Source organism: Dromaius novaehollandiae, chromosome 10, assembly GCF_036370855.1.
Source record: "Dromaius novaehollandiae isolate bDroNov1 chromosome 10, bDroNov1.hap1, whole genome shotgun sequence".
In the NCBI taxonomy this organism is placed as follows: domain Eukaryota; kingdom Metazoa; phylum Chordata; class Aves; order Casuariiformes; family Dromaiidae; genus Dromaius; species Dromaius novaehollandiae.
This window is the reverse complement of record NC_088107.1, coordinates 12,988,315-13,003,417: the sequence shown is the minus strand read 5'-3', so window position 1 is coordinate 13,003,417 and position 15,103 is coordinate 12,988,315. Positions and strand designations below refer to the sequence as shown.

Below are 15,103 nucleotides of genomic sequence, written 5' to 3'. Positions count from 1 at the left end.
AGTTTATACCATGTATGTTTGACTAAAAAAATCTCACCAAATTAATTTAAGAAGAAAATTCACAAAAATTGCTTTCTAGTCTAAACAAACATGGACTAAGTTGTAAGGCTGGCTGATATTAAAATTCCCTTTAAAATTACAATGTATAACGCAGATCTTTGAACTCTTACCTACAGTCTCATGAATGATGCTGATATTGCGTTGAGCCAGTCTAAGAATACTAACACAGCTTTACTGAAATATCTAAATTAAAAGTCAAAACAGTGAAAGGAAGCAGCTTAATGTTAAGACACAGCTAACGATTACTAGTTGCTAATCACAAGAGTGCTGTGTTCTGTTTGGGGTGGTTATTTGCAGTTATCTCACTGATTAATGCAAAATGATCTAGTCTTGTCATCCACAAGAGCGTGATGGCTTAGCCTCATAAACTGCATTAATGCAGAAGTGCTTTACAGAGGATGGGCTTACACTGAAGCCCTGGTCTTTATGAAGGCACAGAAGAATTAGTGTTGAGCTAAAAGGAAAGCATCAGCTGTAATCTTAGGTCTTAAAGTGGCTGCCTGCACGACTATTACCTGCTGCTGAGGAAAAAGCAGCATGTTGAACGGAAAAGTCCCATGGCCTGGAAGTGATGAGCAGGCAACCATCTGGACCCACTCTACTGAAACAAGCAACTAGATGGTTCAGTAAACGCTTAGGCATTAAATCATTAAGACTTTAAAATAAAGCCCATTGCGAGGCAGAGAACTTGGTGCGCGCAAAAACGCACAGTTCAGGACTCTCTTGCTGCTACAATACATGAGCTCTGGTCCTGCAGAACTTCTTTTGCTGTGTCCAGGATAGGAAGACTGCACCACAGAACTGCCTCAGTCCCATCTACATGCTGGGAACAAGAGGTACTGGTGCAGATCTAAGTAATAAAAATCCACCCTCTAAAGCTATCTTCATACCACAGTGTGGCAGCACTCACTGGTAGACAAATGCAAGCAGAGGGCAGCTTGGGAACTCACAGTGGTTTTTGGTCACTGTTTTCTTTTAAGGATCCACAAGGTGCGATACCCAAAGGAACAATGCTGGCCATTTTCATTACAACTGTTGCTTATATAGGAGTTGCAGTATGTGCAGGTAAGCAGTGAACATGTTTCATGTCATAATTAATACAGTTAAAATGTTTTAAAGCCTGGTACACAGATGAATGATTAAATTCATCACTTTTTCATCCTGTGGATTTATTATGTAGTGAGATAGTTGTTTAAATTTACTGTATTTTTAAAAAAGGAAAAAAGGATAAACAGCAGGGAAAAAAAGAGTCTCTATTTGGAATTTGCCCTGTTTGAGTCTACATATGAATAGAAGAAGGATTTCCTTATAACTTGTATGGTTACTTTTGCATTTGATTCAATGATAAAGACCACTAGCATACAGTATCCAGGATCATAGTAAATATTAAAGAAACCTCAGATCAATTAGCTGACCTTTTGTTCCTGACTCACACTGAAATTTCAGATGGCTTCTACTTGCTCTTCGCTAGTCTTACTGAACACTTGTGAGTGATGGGGTAACATAAATACGTTGTATGTCATATGTCAAAGACAGAAGTCAATTACCTCTCTGGAAGAAGGTGCGCTAGGTCACAAGTTGCTCTACAGTATCAGAATGTGAGGTAACAAAATGGACACAGCCATAAAAAGGAGACCAGTACTGAAGCCATACATCTGTTGGAGGAACGTGCAATTAAATTCTCATTACAAGGGTACAATAAATCTCTGTTCAAGAAATAAAGAGTTCTCTTTTCCGTATTAATAACACTGCAAGAAATAGTGCTGGAACACTATTCCTTATGAGCAAACACCTCAGTACACTATGTCCTCAGGGTACTCCCCTTTTACAGGGAATGAATCTCAAGTCTTCTCGACTTCTGTGGTCTCTGTACATCATGCAAAAGGCAGAGCGCTCCAGTCAAATTTCAGCTCAGGTTATTGCATTACTTGGATCTAAATCTCCCCTGCAGTTTCAGTTGAAGTAGTCATTCTTCACTTCCTTTTCTAAACCTGTGTTAATGTGTTCTGTTCTCATAAGCAATAGCTATATTTCAGCCTCAGAGCTGGCTGCTTTTCAGTGCAGTAACTTTTTTTTCCGTTTGCATATTGGTTTGCTAAACAGATAATGGTTGCTTTGGGATTCTCAATAACAATGTTTTTGACACATTTGAAAATACCATATAAACTTACATTTTGGCTGCTAAAGATGCTGAGATCAGCATTCTGCAAGTTAACTCCATATGTTTCTTCCCATTTCTGGTGACAAACAAAAAAGACAGTATAAACATTATTAACAACAACAAAAAGACTATCAGCAATTTCTCCTGTTAAAAGTTTTTTTTCTTTGTTGTTATCAGTGAGGCTATGCCAATTTGACCAGCTGAGGATCTGGATCTCTAAAGCAACTGTGTTTCCTTGTTACACAAAAAAAATATGCCCAGACCTAAGACTCTTACTGAAAACATGTTACCTTTGAACACTGGCACTTGTAAAAGTGGTCACAGATGGATAATGTACCACTGAGTTAGTTGGTTAATTTTCTGTTGTTTTCCAAAGTGTCTGGTTTTCTGCTTTCATAAATGTGCTAAGTCCCCAGTTAGTTGATTATTTTAAGAGCAGCAGAAATAAATATTTTCTTAGAGATAACATGAGAAACTAAGACACAACATGGGGAGGTAATCTCTGTTTAATACAAAGCATTACCCTTTGGGATGGGACTAAGGCTGCAATTGTACAAAACATCAATGTACAAAGAGTCAAAGTATGGTAAGAATGTTCTTCTGGTGTCACAAGGAAGAAAAATGATAATATATTGTTGTTTCCACAGCCTCCTGTGTTGTACGAGATGCTACTGGGAACGTCAATGATACAGTTGTATCTGGAATGAGCTGTAATGGATCATCTGCCTGCACCCTAGGCTATGATTTTTCCAGATGCAGAAATCAGCCATGTGATTTTGGGCTGATGAATAACTTCCAGGTTTTAATGAGATAATATGTATAATCATAAGCAATGCGTGAATGCATAAATATAAACAAGGAAAAATATTGTTTGCTGACAACTAACTACAACAGGATGTCCACTGTTATCTAAAAGAGTCAAAAAGTATAGGAATAATCAAAGGGAAAAGTCCCCTGCATTGCATGTTACCTTCATACTACCTATCAGCGACCCTCCCAGCCTTCTGTTAAGGCCTTTACTTCCTCTTTCAACAAGTATCATGCAGCAGTATACACTGCAGCATCTTCAAATTCATAATGTAGACTTAACAGAGACCTCAGGAACTCCTGACAGATAAAAGCAACTCATCTGACTGTTCCTTTCACAAGGATGTGATTTTACCCTAAGGGTGCTGTGGTCGCTGTTAAGGGTTTGTGCCATAGTACTAAAACCAGAGTAATTCTTCTTGAAAGAAGTATCCAAGAATAGTCAACTGAAAATCAAGCAAAAAGTGAAGAGGTCTTTCTCCTAGGCCAGTGAGACTATCTACCACTTTTATTCTTCAACATAAAGCTTAGGCAAAGCATCAAAGTAAAGCAGTTCTTCTGCAGTCCCATGACCACAGCTCCCAGATGTCTTTTCAGTCCCTCTGCTTCAGAGCCCGCTAGAGGAGCTCACCACCCACCTGCAGTTTCTTTTCAACTAGCCAATTGTAGCTTTCAAAGTCTCGCTTTTTTCCCAGCTGGCTTTGCTAAATGACAGGGCTGGCTCATGGCCTTTAAAGAATAACCTGCCCTTGTCACAGACTTCTTTTCTATCCTTTCTTGATTGTCTGCCATCCTCACCCCCACCTCAGTTAGGCTGTCCAGACCCAGGGCAACCCTTAAAATCAATGACCTCACGAAAGCTGTCAATACAGTTTCATTTCTTGCACTTATTCTTGACAGACTGAAGTCAGAAAAAAAAAACGTCTTCAGCTGATAAATCTCCAGGATTAACTGGTCTCTCTCCCGGAGTACTTCCTACATACCAAGCACTCGGCAATCACATCCATCCACTTTATCTTTTAGCTTCCTTATCTGGTGCTTCCTAGCTTATCAGCGCTTTCTTTTCAGTGGCTGCAGAGGCCAGTAATAGCCTTCCGGGAGGGCTGAGGGAGGCCTGATGGGGCCCAACTTTACTGTCTGTGGTACTGCTGTTGTGCCAGCATAATCAGGCATTCTCTTTTTCAGCCATAATAATAATAATAATGAAAGCGCCTCCGACCACATTTAGTTATTTGGTACTCTTTTCTGCAGTTTCCATTTTCCCTTATTGATACAAGCTGACTATTTACCCATCAAGTAGAACCTGTTACTTAGAGCCACCACGTAGCAAAGGAGGTGAGAAAATCTCAGAGTACTAGCTTGCCTCAGCAGACAGCTGAATATTTGTGTAAAAATTTAGCAGAGCACAGTTGCTTTTCATTAAAACAGGAATAATAGTATTTCCCTACCTCACAGTTGGTTTGTGGCGAACTGAATTTAGGATTGTGAAAAGCTGAGACACCATAGTAACAGGAGACTTAAATCGGTCCGTAATCAAAAAGTATATCCAAGTGCAAGTCTGACTACTCATTTTTCCTTCTTCTTTCTAAAGGTGATGAGCATGGTATCCGGCTTTGGTCCTCTCATCACAGCAGGCATCTTTTCTGCTACCCTCTCATCAGCTCTAGCATCTCTTGTCAGTGCACCCAAAGTTTTCCAGGTAAAATAAAAATTTTAATTTCCTTATATTTTACTCAAAGACATATGATTTGGTTGAACTCCATGTGCCAAATGTGATAAATATTCAAACAGCAACACATATATAAGATGAAGAGGTAGGGAAAACAGTACATAGAATGTTTCTCTGCAGAAACAGGCAGGTCTTATCACCTTCATACAGAACTAAGCAGTTAGGATCATAATGTGCCTTTGCTCAGTGCTCAGCTTTGCTGCAGGAGCAGGGGATATATGTGTGTGCTTGTTATAGATGGCCTCAAGGTTTCTCTCAAGATGACTTGTATCTCCTTACAGAAAGCCAGCCTGTAAGTTCAGGAATGTCAGGAGCATGCGGGAGCCCTCATGCGTAAGCAGCCCATCACATTTATGTGCTGGCAGATGTGCTCAAAGAGATCTGGGCAGCAGCAGTGGGGACAGAGTGGGAACAGAGTTCATGGGACAGAAAGATAACTTGCACATCTTACACAAGCTACTGATTTGTGCTTCAGTTTCCTCCAATTTAGATTCTTCCTAAAGTTCTTCTTTTTTTAAAAAAGCACTGAATTAAATGCCTGTGTTTTTGTTTCGCTGCTATATAAGAATATAGTAGGGTATCAGCTATCAACTTATCGGAATGGTTACCTGCTGTAGCAGTAGACATACTTGAAGTACACTAAGATAGATTTAATTTTTGTTTAGCAAAAGCCTAGCAAGCTGTCACTCACAGAGTGAACTTCTGATGCAAAAAAAGCACTGGTTAACAGGATTAAGTTCTGGTTTGTCTACCAGGCTCTTTGCAAGGATAACGTCTACAAAGCGCTCCACTTCTTTGCCAAGGGATACGGGAAAAACAACGAGCCCATCAGAGGATATGTTCTCACTTTCGTGATTGCTATGGCATTCATTTTGATTGGTTTGTATATAACTTTTACACCTGCTATAATCTGATCTTTTGAAATTATATAATCTGGTAGGTTTATGCAATTCTTTGCTTATGGCAAGAAAAAACTCCATTCAGGTCAACTGTGGTATGAGTCCAAGCACACTCAAAGTCCTGGCAGCAATTCCATTGTTTCCAAAGAAAGCAAAGGGGGAAAAAGAAAAAAAACAACAGGGACTCTAGTAATGCCATGATAGCCTGATTTTCAAAGATGCTAAGTAGGTGCAATTCCTGTTCACTTCGCTGAGACAGAGCAGTGCTTAGAACCAGATCAAATAAGCTAATATAACCACTCTGAAAATGTTTTTCCAGTTTATATGACATGTAGCTCTGAGGTAATTCTGAGATAATTAGGACGCATTATCTGCCAAGCCCTTTCCACAGCCAATTCTAAAGCAATTCCCAAACTGCTAGCACTGATGGTAGAAAATCCCAGCTACCATATTTAGTGCACCATCATCATTGGCAGTAGTTTGGGACTGTTAGGATTTTTAAATTAGTTTTTCCAAGATTTCATATTCAAACTGCCTAACACTGTCAATAAATGAGTAGTATATTGGAGAGAATTCAGATTGCCGTTTAAAAAGCAAAACAATAAAATTTAATAGTAAGTCTTTTAAGAAATCTATTTGTCCTCTCAATTATACATTTAGAATTCTGAAATGTACAGTGGATCTGCACATTAATAGCCAATCTGTAGAATAACTATATTAAATATAACCTTGAATTTGTGCATATTTGTGCAAATTTCTGACTTGTGTGTCTTGCAGCTGAACTGAACACCATTGCTCCCATCATCTCCAATTTCTTCCTGGCTTCATACGCTTTGATTAATTTCTCCTGCTTTCATGCATCATATGCAAAATCTCCAGGTGAGTCTGCATTTTCCACTGATTTAAATATGGGCTTTACAGCCTGATCTCAGCAAGCTTTTGACTGTCTGTCAGAGAAAGCTGCAGTACCTGTAAAATATCTAAGCTACGTGATCTGAGGCTTTACTGCTCCCATTGAATATGATGACACATTTTATTTATCTCCAAAAGATAAAACTAATGGCTCTAGTCCTTGCATTCCTTCTACACAGCTGTATAGCATGAAAAAGACTTCAGAGGATCATACTGGAGCAGTAAAGCTCCTTCCTAGGATGTTTTTTCCTCACTACTACCCAACATAGGTGGGTAAAGAATGATGCTATCTCTGGCCATATGAAGTAAGCAAGGTGTGGTGGTAGGGCCATTATGCCCCTCACCCACAAATCTGCACTGAAATTTGCAGAAAGTTAATAGGAGCAGTAACTGTGCTCAAAGTGACATGCCTCATAAGGGAACATGTAGATCAACAACAGGTCCACAAAGCAGTATCAGCACAGCTCTGCAGGGGCTAATAGCAGAACTGTAAGGTGGAGCACAATGAGGCCCTGTACAAGGGTAACTGGAGAGAGGTGCCCCCTCTCTACATTTGTGCAGCAAGGGATCATACAGGCCTACGGGCTTGTGCATCACCACAGCAGAATTATCCTCACCATCGTCATGAATGAAGGGTTGACACCCAAACACCTGAAGTCAATCAGCTGAGCAACACCCTTTGGGCCAACAGGAAAGGCAATTTCCTACTGCCCTGAATCAATTATTCAACCTAAGCAGTGAGGAATACATTTTTGATTTCCAATATGAAGAAACATGCAGTGGTCGCGTAAATGCCTACCTCAACTCCTTTCCTATAGATCCGCATGGTGACAGCTGTTCAGAGGGCAGAGAAGATTAGCCCTTCTGCTAATTAGCTGCACAGCTGAACAAATGTAGATCTGCTCTGCACTGCCTTGAAGCCGAGTAAAAATTACCTCTACAGACCTCATGTGTGTGCATCAGGCTCAACTCTGCCACTACTTAACATTTCAGACAAAATCGCAGCTATTTTTTTCTTTTTCTCATTTCCTCCAGTTAATTTCTGCCAGTTCACAGTGATAGATTATCATAATTGCAAGACTGCAAGACAGCAAATTTCTTCACAGCAGGACCTTCCCATTCTCTCATTATAAAGATGATCCAGGATAGGGTTGCTCAGCCTCTCCTTATACCTTCAATGGTTTTCCCTCTCAAAAGAGTCTGTTTTGAAGAACACCTGGCAGAGACCTGCAAACCATGGAAGCTCACTGCTTGCCTCATCATTTTAACTGCTAGCAGGGGAAGGATTCAATACTACAGCTGAAGAGCAGCAGGAATAATGTCTTTTTAAAGTCAGTTACAAATGTTTTTTTTTTCTTATTTTTCTGCAGTGAGGCCAGGCAAAGTTTAAAAGACAGCTGCATTTTAGCATATACTCTCCCCTCAGCAAGTGCTTAGCTCCTGCTAACAAGTTCTACAAATATGCATCGGAAGGACAAAATAGCCTATTACCTGAAGCTAAAAGAAAACTTATTTTCAGTTCTGAACTGGTGAGCTCTGATTTGGCAAAAATACATATAAGCAGACTGGCTATTCAAAGCCAGGCTGCACAAAGCAATAGAGAAAGGATTACAGCGAAAGGCTTGTAAGACCCAGTATTCAGTATGTATAGAAATCTGCATCAGCTGATACTTGGAAGTGTCTGTTGATACCCACAATGCCTCAGAGTTTGCATGTACCCCTCCCACCTCTTCTGAGAGAGCCTGAAGTAAATTGCACATGGGTCTGTATGTGCAAAATCAGTGGATCACCAATTGCTCAACATATTTTCTGCTCTTGCTCCTCCAATTTTCTCAATTCTCATTTAAACAGGTTGGAGACCTGCATTCAGATATTACAACATGTGGGTGTCACTTTTTGGAGCCCTGTTGTGCTGTGGTGTCATGTTTGTCATCAACTGGTGGGCAGCTCTTATCACTTACGCCATTGAGTTCTTCTTATATATTTATGTAACATATAAGAAACCAGGTAAGGCCAAAAGACACTCTGTTACTTTGTGTATATGATACAGAGCCACTGTGGACTTTACAAGTGTTCCTAAATCCACTGCTTAAAGAATTAGACATTCCTTTTTCTGCAAAGACTTTCTCTAAAGGGAAGCCTAGAGGACCACAGAATCCCACTAAATCCCACTTTATATATAGATTAAGGCAATAAGCTGGTGTATTTTTGCCTGTTTAACAAGCACTTCAAGTAAAGTCCAGGACTTTGCTTACACCTGTTAGCACACCAGTTTATTCCCACCACATCTTTGCTACAGATTAATTTGGACTTTTACTTGGGTATCACTTGTAACTTTTTTCCATCTACACATAAAACCTTATCTGAATTTTGGCATGCTCTTAGCTGGCTCATTTGGGGTGTTCACTCAAAATGGCAACCTGCTGCCTACTGTACAACAAAAAAGTAAGCTAAATTACTTGTGAACTGATCATCCTCCAGCACCTCCCTACAATTCCTCAGTAAGTCAAGAAGAACAGGCACATTTTACTATCGGAAAGAATAGCTCAGAAGGCTCAGCAAACCCCAGGAGCTGTCCCTAGAAATCCCTATGAGCTGTCCTTAGAAATCTATGCCCTAATACAATACAGCACCAATATGAGACTTTGCAGTCTGGTTACTCATACCTGGGACAAAACCAACCCAGATCAAGACTTCACTGCTAACCATCTCAGTTACTTCTGCAGTGGAAAGAAAATACAAACAGAAGAGATGCAAACTCCCCCAGCATAGGATGTGGTTTCGTTGCAGCTGGCTTGGGATAGCAGCACCTGCTCTGAGCCTCTGATTCTTCTCTCTATATATTACGGCACTGTTGCATGTCCTCCCTGTTTCTGAGCTCTCACATGCACTGGGATATTCTGTGATTCTCTCCCTGTTAACATTGTCAGTTGCAGGAGAATGTGCCTATCTTTCAAAAGAAAGTTATCAGAAACGCATTTGAGGACTGTTAGCCTTTGCCTAGTATATTGCCAGTGTCCTTATTGCAAAGTAGCAGCATAACGCCAGGTTAAATTCACTGAAGACGCTGTACGAAAGCTCTCTCCCACTCTCCAAAATAGTGACTTCTGTTCAGCACTTTTTTTTCCCCCACCAACAACTGAAGGGTTAACAAAAGTGTAATATTCTTTGGAAAAGACCCCTCCACAAAAAACTCCACTCAGTTGCACTGAGTAGCTCTGTATCCTGGCATAACCAGACTTGATCTGTATTCATGCAGATCTCAAAGTACAATGTGGAAAGCTGTTTCTTATCTGTCTCCCTCCACCAAAAACCCGTACCACAGAGAAGAGATAAATGCCAAGATTGTTATCGGAGAACATTTTTTGACTCATGTAGTAGAATGATCAAATTCCACCATATCAACACATGAGCTTTTAAAAATAAACCTGACTATCCAGATTTTTACATTAGATATTTTCATAGCTAAATTAAACCCAAAATTAAATTATCTGACATAGCTTAGGAACCAGACCTTGCTGGACTTTCACTGTCCAGAGAATGGTAGGTCAGAGTTTGCTGCAACCACAGTGAACTGACCTTCTCTGGGTTTAAAGGATATGCTTCTCCTTCCAGATTTACTGTAGGGTTCTTCAGAGCAAGATGGACAGGCTACCTTCCAAAAGGCTTCTTAGGAACTATTCCAGTACGGCTTCTGCCCTCTTCAAGTCCTGAAAGTGCACTATTGACTACTCTTGCTGTTATGGAGAACTAATGGTTCCCTTCTTCCAATTGGGTGGATATAGGCATTTTTTTGCCTCATTTTATTTCCCAAAATCTTGAATGCATTAAGAATTTAATGGCAAAACCCAGTCTATTGGATACAGAACTGCCCCTTGAAAGCTACCTTTAATACCAGTTCTATTACGGACTGAATATCTTTGAGTTTATATTAAAGTGAGAACTGTAATGAGAGGTTGGCATAAGCAGCAAGAATGATATAAACACATACTAACACTGCACAGGAATTCTTCAACAAAAGATGTTCTTCGTCTCAAAAATGTTAGTCCTCTGAAGTGAAGGGACTGGCATAGTAAGGATTCAACGGCCAAACTAACATGAAGCTGTTCTCAACACCCTAGTTGGACATGCACTTTAACATCAAATATCTTGTTTAAAAAAGTATTATTCCATTCATTGGCACTAGCAATGTTCCCTCCTAATGGTTTAATTTGAACTTGCTGAAGTTCCACAGCAAATGAATTACTCAGGGTGTCTGTTTTATACCTGGGAGAAGGGTACAAAGGTAATGATGAAACAGAGAGGAAAACATTCCTTAAGCAGAGGAAGCATATACCCCATGCTTTTTGTATAAAGAATGAGACAAGATTTATTTGTATGTTTGCGTTTGCATTACACAAACCAAACACATTCTGTTCTTATGAAGCATGAGGAACGATAGATCTGCATCTATGAAACATGAGAGAATATACTGTGCTTTGGCTTATAGGTAACTTGACTGCTGACCTTTGTAACAGAACATAGGGAAAAGCCTGTGGTTTAATGTGCATTATTTATCTTTATTATATGCAGACGTAAACTGGGGCTCTTCTGCACAGGCTCTTTACTATATTAATGCCTTGGACAGCGCTCTGGCATTAACTACGGTGGAAGATCATGTGAAAAACTTCAGGTAAGATTTCCAGTGAACAACAGAATGACTTATTCAGAATAAAAATATTATCCAACTAAATGTAACCTCCTTTTCCTCCTAACAGACCCCAGTGCATAGTATTAACAGGAGCTCCCATGATCAGACCTGCTCTGCTAGACATCACACATACTTTCACAAAGAATAACGGACTCTGCATCTGTTGTGAAGTGTATACGGTAAGGTCAACTCATATAAACCTAAAAACTCAGCACCAGTGGGCGCGGCAGATCTCCCTTATACATTCCACGCTCACCTGGCACACTATGTCCCCACTGGTGCTGACCGGCTCCTGTGTAGACCATGAAAGAGATTTGCACTAAGAATAAATTTTGTCATAAGTCTTGACAAGAAAGCTATCAGCTGATTCACAGCCTGCTGGTAAGTGCCTCACTGAGGTGCATTTCAGAGTTCATAGTAAATGGACCAACAAATGATAAAAATTTGAAAAAATAAAGCATTACAAGGAAAGATTTTTTTCTTTTAAATGGACAGAGCAAGGCTGAAAAAATGAGGGAGGCAGAGTACTTGCAGGAATACAGCACAAGAATCAAATTACCCAAGCTCTATTTTCAGCTTTGTCACTGATTTGCAGTGTTGGAATTGGCAAGTATTTCAGCTGTGTGCACAGTGGTTTCTCCAAAATTGTAGCAATACTAATTTTGAGGATAAGACATGCTCTTCTGAGATCTTCTAAAGAAAGGAGCAAAGTGTATTTTTAGTTATAAATATACAGGAAATAATGTATTTTAAAGGATGAAGAGACAATCTTTCGTAAGGACAGAACAAAACCAGATGAGTTTGTAGTGTGGAAGAAAAAATGTAGCTTAAATATTACAACAAGCTTTTAATTTTGAGAGGGGGGAAAAAAGGCTCATGTCACCAAAAGGGGCTGCAGAATCTAATAGAGTCAGTCCAGCCAGGCTAATGCATTCCTCTACATGAGCGTAGGAATAATTCATTTGCTGCTGTTACATTGCAGAAAGGGAGTATAGGAGATCTACATGTGATCCCTTCCAAATCGAATGAATCTATAAAGAGTGAATAGCCCTAATCCTCTCTACTGCAATTAATGGGAGCTTTGCCACTCCATTCAGTAAGCACAGAATCAATCCCTATGAGATCCTGAGACTAGGCAGTTCCATAAAGTTAAATTTCAGCAAGTTTTCTGAATTATTAGGCATGTTTCTCTAATACTACCACTTTCCATTTTAGCATTTGAGATTTCATTTCAGTCTATAAAAGCCTAAATCTATTGTGCTAGTGTATTTTCATTGGTTTTTTTATTATTATTTCTCTAGCAGTTTAAGCTAAATTTAATTTAGTTGGTAATAAAAGTGCAACAAAATGAACCTTTGTGATTTCTAAAACTGTGGCAACAAGCTGATGATAAAATGGCTACATGTGGTCAGTAGGAATACCATAATGTCAACAGAGGGCACTTATAACTAGCTTGCTGTCACAGTACAAGCTGGTGAGCTTATGCACATAAGCTTCTGTACAAAGAGAGCCATGACTAGGAACCCAGGCATCATGCTGAAGAACAGCCTACCATGTATGTCATAACAAATGTAGCAATACTACTTAGCTATAAATGTAACATCCAACATGTTTTGCCTCAAAGGCTGACATACCACAAGCTATGCATAAAGTTTTGGGACACTGTGCCAAGAGAATATCCTCCATTTCCTCTACCCAAAGGGGAGCAAGAAACTTTCCAGGAATGTGGTGAAAGATAGTTCAGAGATGGGAAATAAACCTGCCAACTGAACATAAAGATGGTTTAAATACTGTATGTCTCTAAGGCTTTTGTCGTGTGTTGGCTTAAGCAGTCCAAGTTACCAGAGAGAAGGGCAATTCTGCTTTTACTCTCTGCCTTCACATAAAATATTTTTTGCAAGGCTAGTTTTCATCCAGTCTGCAAATTCACTGGACTCATTGCACAACCGCACAAACATTAACTTGATTACAAAAGGATGAGTAGGGAAGCATGGCTAGGCAAATCACCTTACACAGTGCAAGCCAACTGTGAAACTGTATCCTTAGAGACTCTCCTTGGAGAGAAGGGAAGAAGGGTTAGACTCTCTTGTTTTTTTAATAGGACATACCTGCAAAGAAACTTCAACCTTATTGTTCAGCCTATTATTCCCAAGTCTTCACACTACTCTTTCAACTATCAGGATCAAACTCTTCTTCAGTTAAACCCATAAAATCCAAGGAAACACCAGTGAATTTACTATCACCCCAGAATGCAGCATGATCGCAGTAAAGAAAGATCATGCAGATCCTCACATCCTTTTTTTTGTACTCCCCAGCCAAACAGCCATAAGGAGGTAAGAAACATACGTAAGGAACAATGCCTAGGCTAGCATCAACCCAGCCTACTTTTGATCAGATTGAAACACATAAACTTTTAAAATTATAATAAAAATGTGCAAATAAAAACATGACATGTAAAATCTGCCAGATGATTTCACAGCTTCTTTCTCAATGCTATTTTCTGTTTTTTTAGATGGAACTAGCTGGAAACTTTATTTAAGGCCTTCTACATCAGCCAATGCTAATTCACTGAAACTAAATATATTATAGTTATTTCTTTGTCTATATAAATGTAAAGGGCATCCCATTTTCTTCCAGGAAGCCAAAAGAGAGTTTCAGTAAGGCTGAAATGTTCTGAGAGAAGGACATTTTTGTTTTACATTGAAAATCACCTCTTAGAAATTGATTTTGAATTAAGCAATCCCTCCTATACATTTCATTTTGGAGAGAATTTCTTTCAATTTGAATTTTTACAGTATTCTTGAGAAGAAAATAAATTCTAGACTTACACTATTTGCTATGGAAAAAATCTAACTCTCCCTCAGCTCTGTTTTAACTAGTTTCTTAGCTTAGCAGAAGTTACTATATAAAAACTTTCACTTTTGAAGTTAGTAAGTATGAATTTTGAAATAGAATCTCCTGAGCATGAGTCCACCAAGCCATCCTGATTTTATACTGCATGAAATGTTTACCGATTCCTCTAGTTATCTGTTCCTTTGGAACCAAAACAACTGCTTGCCAGAATCCTCAAAAACACCAGGAAAAAAAGAAAAAAAAGGAGAGAGCAAACAAAGGAATAACTTCTGCATGAAATGAAACTTTGCAGCAAGCTAAACCACTTCCTTATAACAAACTAGACTGGTACCACACGTACAGCCAGGCACATGGAAACTTACTTGTTGGACTCCAAGTACTGCCAAGCCAACTGCCTCCTCCTGGCACATCCAGTCTCTGATGCTGCTGGACATGCTCCCGGGGTTTACACCTCTGTCTTCTACTCTTCCTTAGAAAGAAAAGACTACCTGTCCAGCCCAGTCACACGCTGGAAACAGGGTCCCAGACCTCCTGAATGTCCCCCTCTCAGATCCATCTTGGCTGCAGAAGATCTGGACTTCTAATTCTGCTTCACAAAAGACAATGTGAAAGGAAATAAACCAGGCTTAGCAAACTATAACCTCATGAACTTAGGAGCATGGATCCTTGAAATCAATTCAATTCCAGATGCATGCTCCCCAAACTCATCTCAATCTTTCTAAAGGCTTGGCTTGCAGCATTCATGTCTTCTTACTAATAGCTTTTCAACAACATGTCCAGCACATACATTTCCAGGGCAGGCCAGGTGCCTGGAAAGTCATTCAGTATGATTGCTGTCAGTGAATTTGGTGTGTTGAACATGTGTCTAAACTCCATTTTGTCCTGACATGGTCATTTACTGCTTTGTCAGAAAAGCACATATATCTGCTGAATGTGAATTTTCAAAATGCTAATAGGCTTCAGCATTAGACTGTATTTATAGTAATTAGTGA

General features: G+C 39.5%; 1 protein-coding gene and 1 long non-coding RNA gene across 13 annotated transcripts in view; one reads left to right on the top strand and one right to left on the bottom strand.

The window, feature by feature from the left end:
* Nucleotides 1–15,103, top strand: part of SLC12A1 (solute carrier family 12 member 1) — a 55,079-nt gene that overhangs the window by 20,744 nt on the left and 19,232 nt on the right. For all 5 annotated transcript variants that reach the window (XM_026097057.2, XM_026097056.2, XM_026097055.2 and 2 more), the window contains 8 exons: nucleotides 1,041–1,125; nucleotides 2,869–3,020; nucleotides 4,620–4,727; nucleotides 5,513–5,636; nucleotides 6,434–6,535; nucleotides 8,420–8,575; nucleotides 11,141–11,240; nucleotides 11,326–11,437. In XM_026097057.2, coding sequence (XP_025952842.2) covers nucleotides 1,041–1,125; nucleotides 2,869–3,020; nucleotides 4,620–4,727; nucleotides 5,513–5,636; nucleotides 6,434–6,535; nucleotides 8,420–8,575; nucleotides 11,141–11,240; nucleotides 11,326–11,437 — 939 coding nt within the window. The remainder of the gene's footprint in view (nucleotides 1–1,040; nucleotides 1,126–2,868; nucleotides 3,021–4,619; nucleotides 4,728–5,512; nucleotides 5,637–6,433; nucleotides 6,536–8,419; nucleotides 8,576–11,140; nucleotides 11,241–11,325; nucleotides 11,438–15,103) is intronic.
* Nucleotides 1–15,103, bottom strand: part of LOC112981426 (uncharacterized) — a 57,854-nt gene that overhangs the window by 28,302 nt on the left and 14,449 nt on the right. For 7 of the 8 annotated variants that reach the window (XR_010390754.1, XR_003258706.2, XR_010390755.1 and 4 more), the window contains 2 exons: nucleotides 2,232–2,297; nucleotides 1,608–1,715 (listed from right to left, as the gene is read on the bottom strand). This is a non-coding gene — a long non-coding RNA (uncharacterized LOC112981426). Of the gene's footprint in view, nucleotides 1–1,607; nucleotides 1,716–2,231; nucleotides 2,298–14,473; nucleotides 14,698–15,103 lie in introns of all 8 variants that reach the window. The other variant, XR_010390756.1, reaches the window with a different exon arrangement.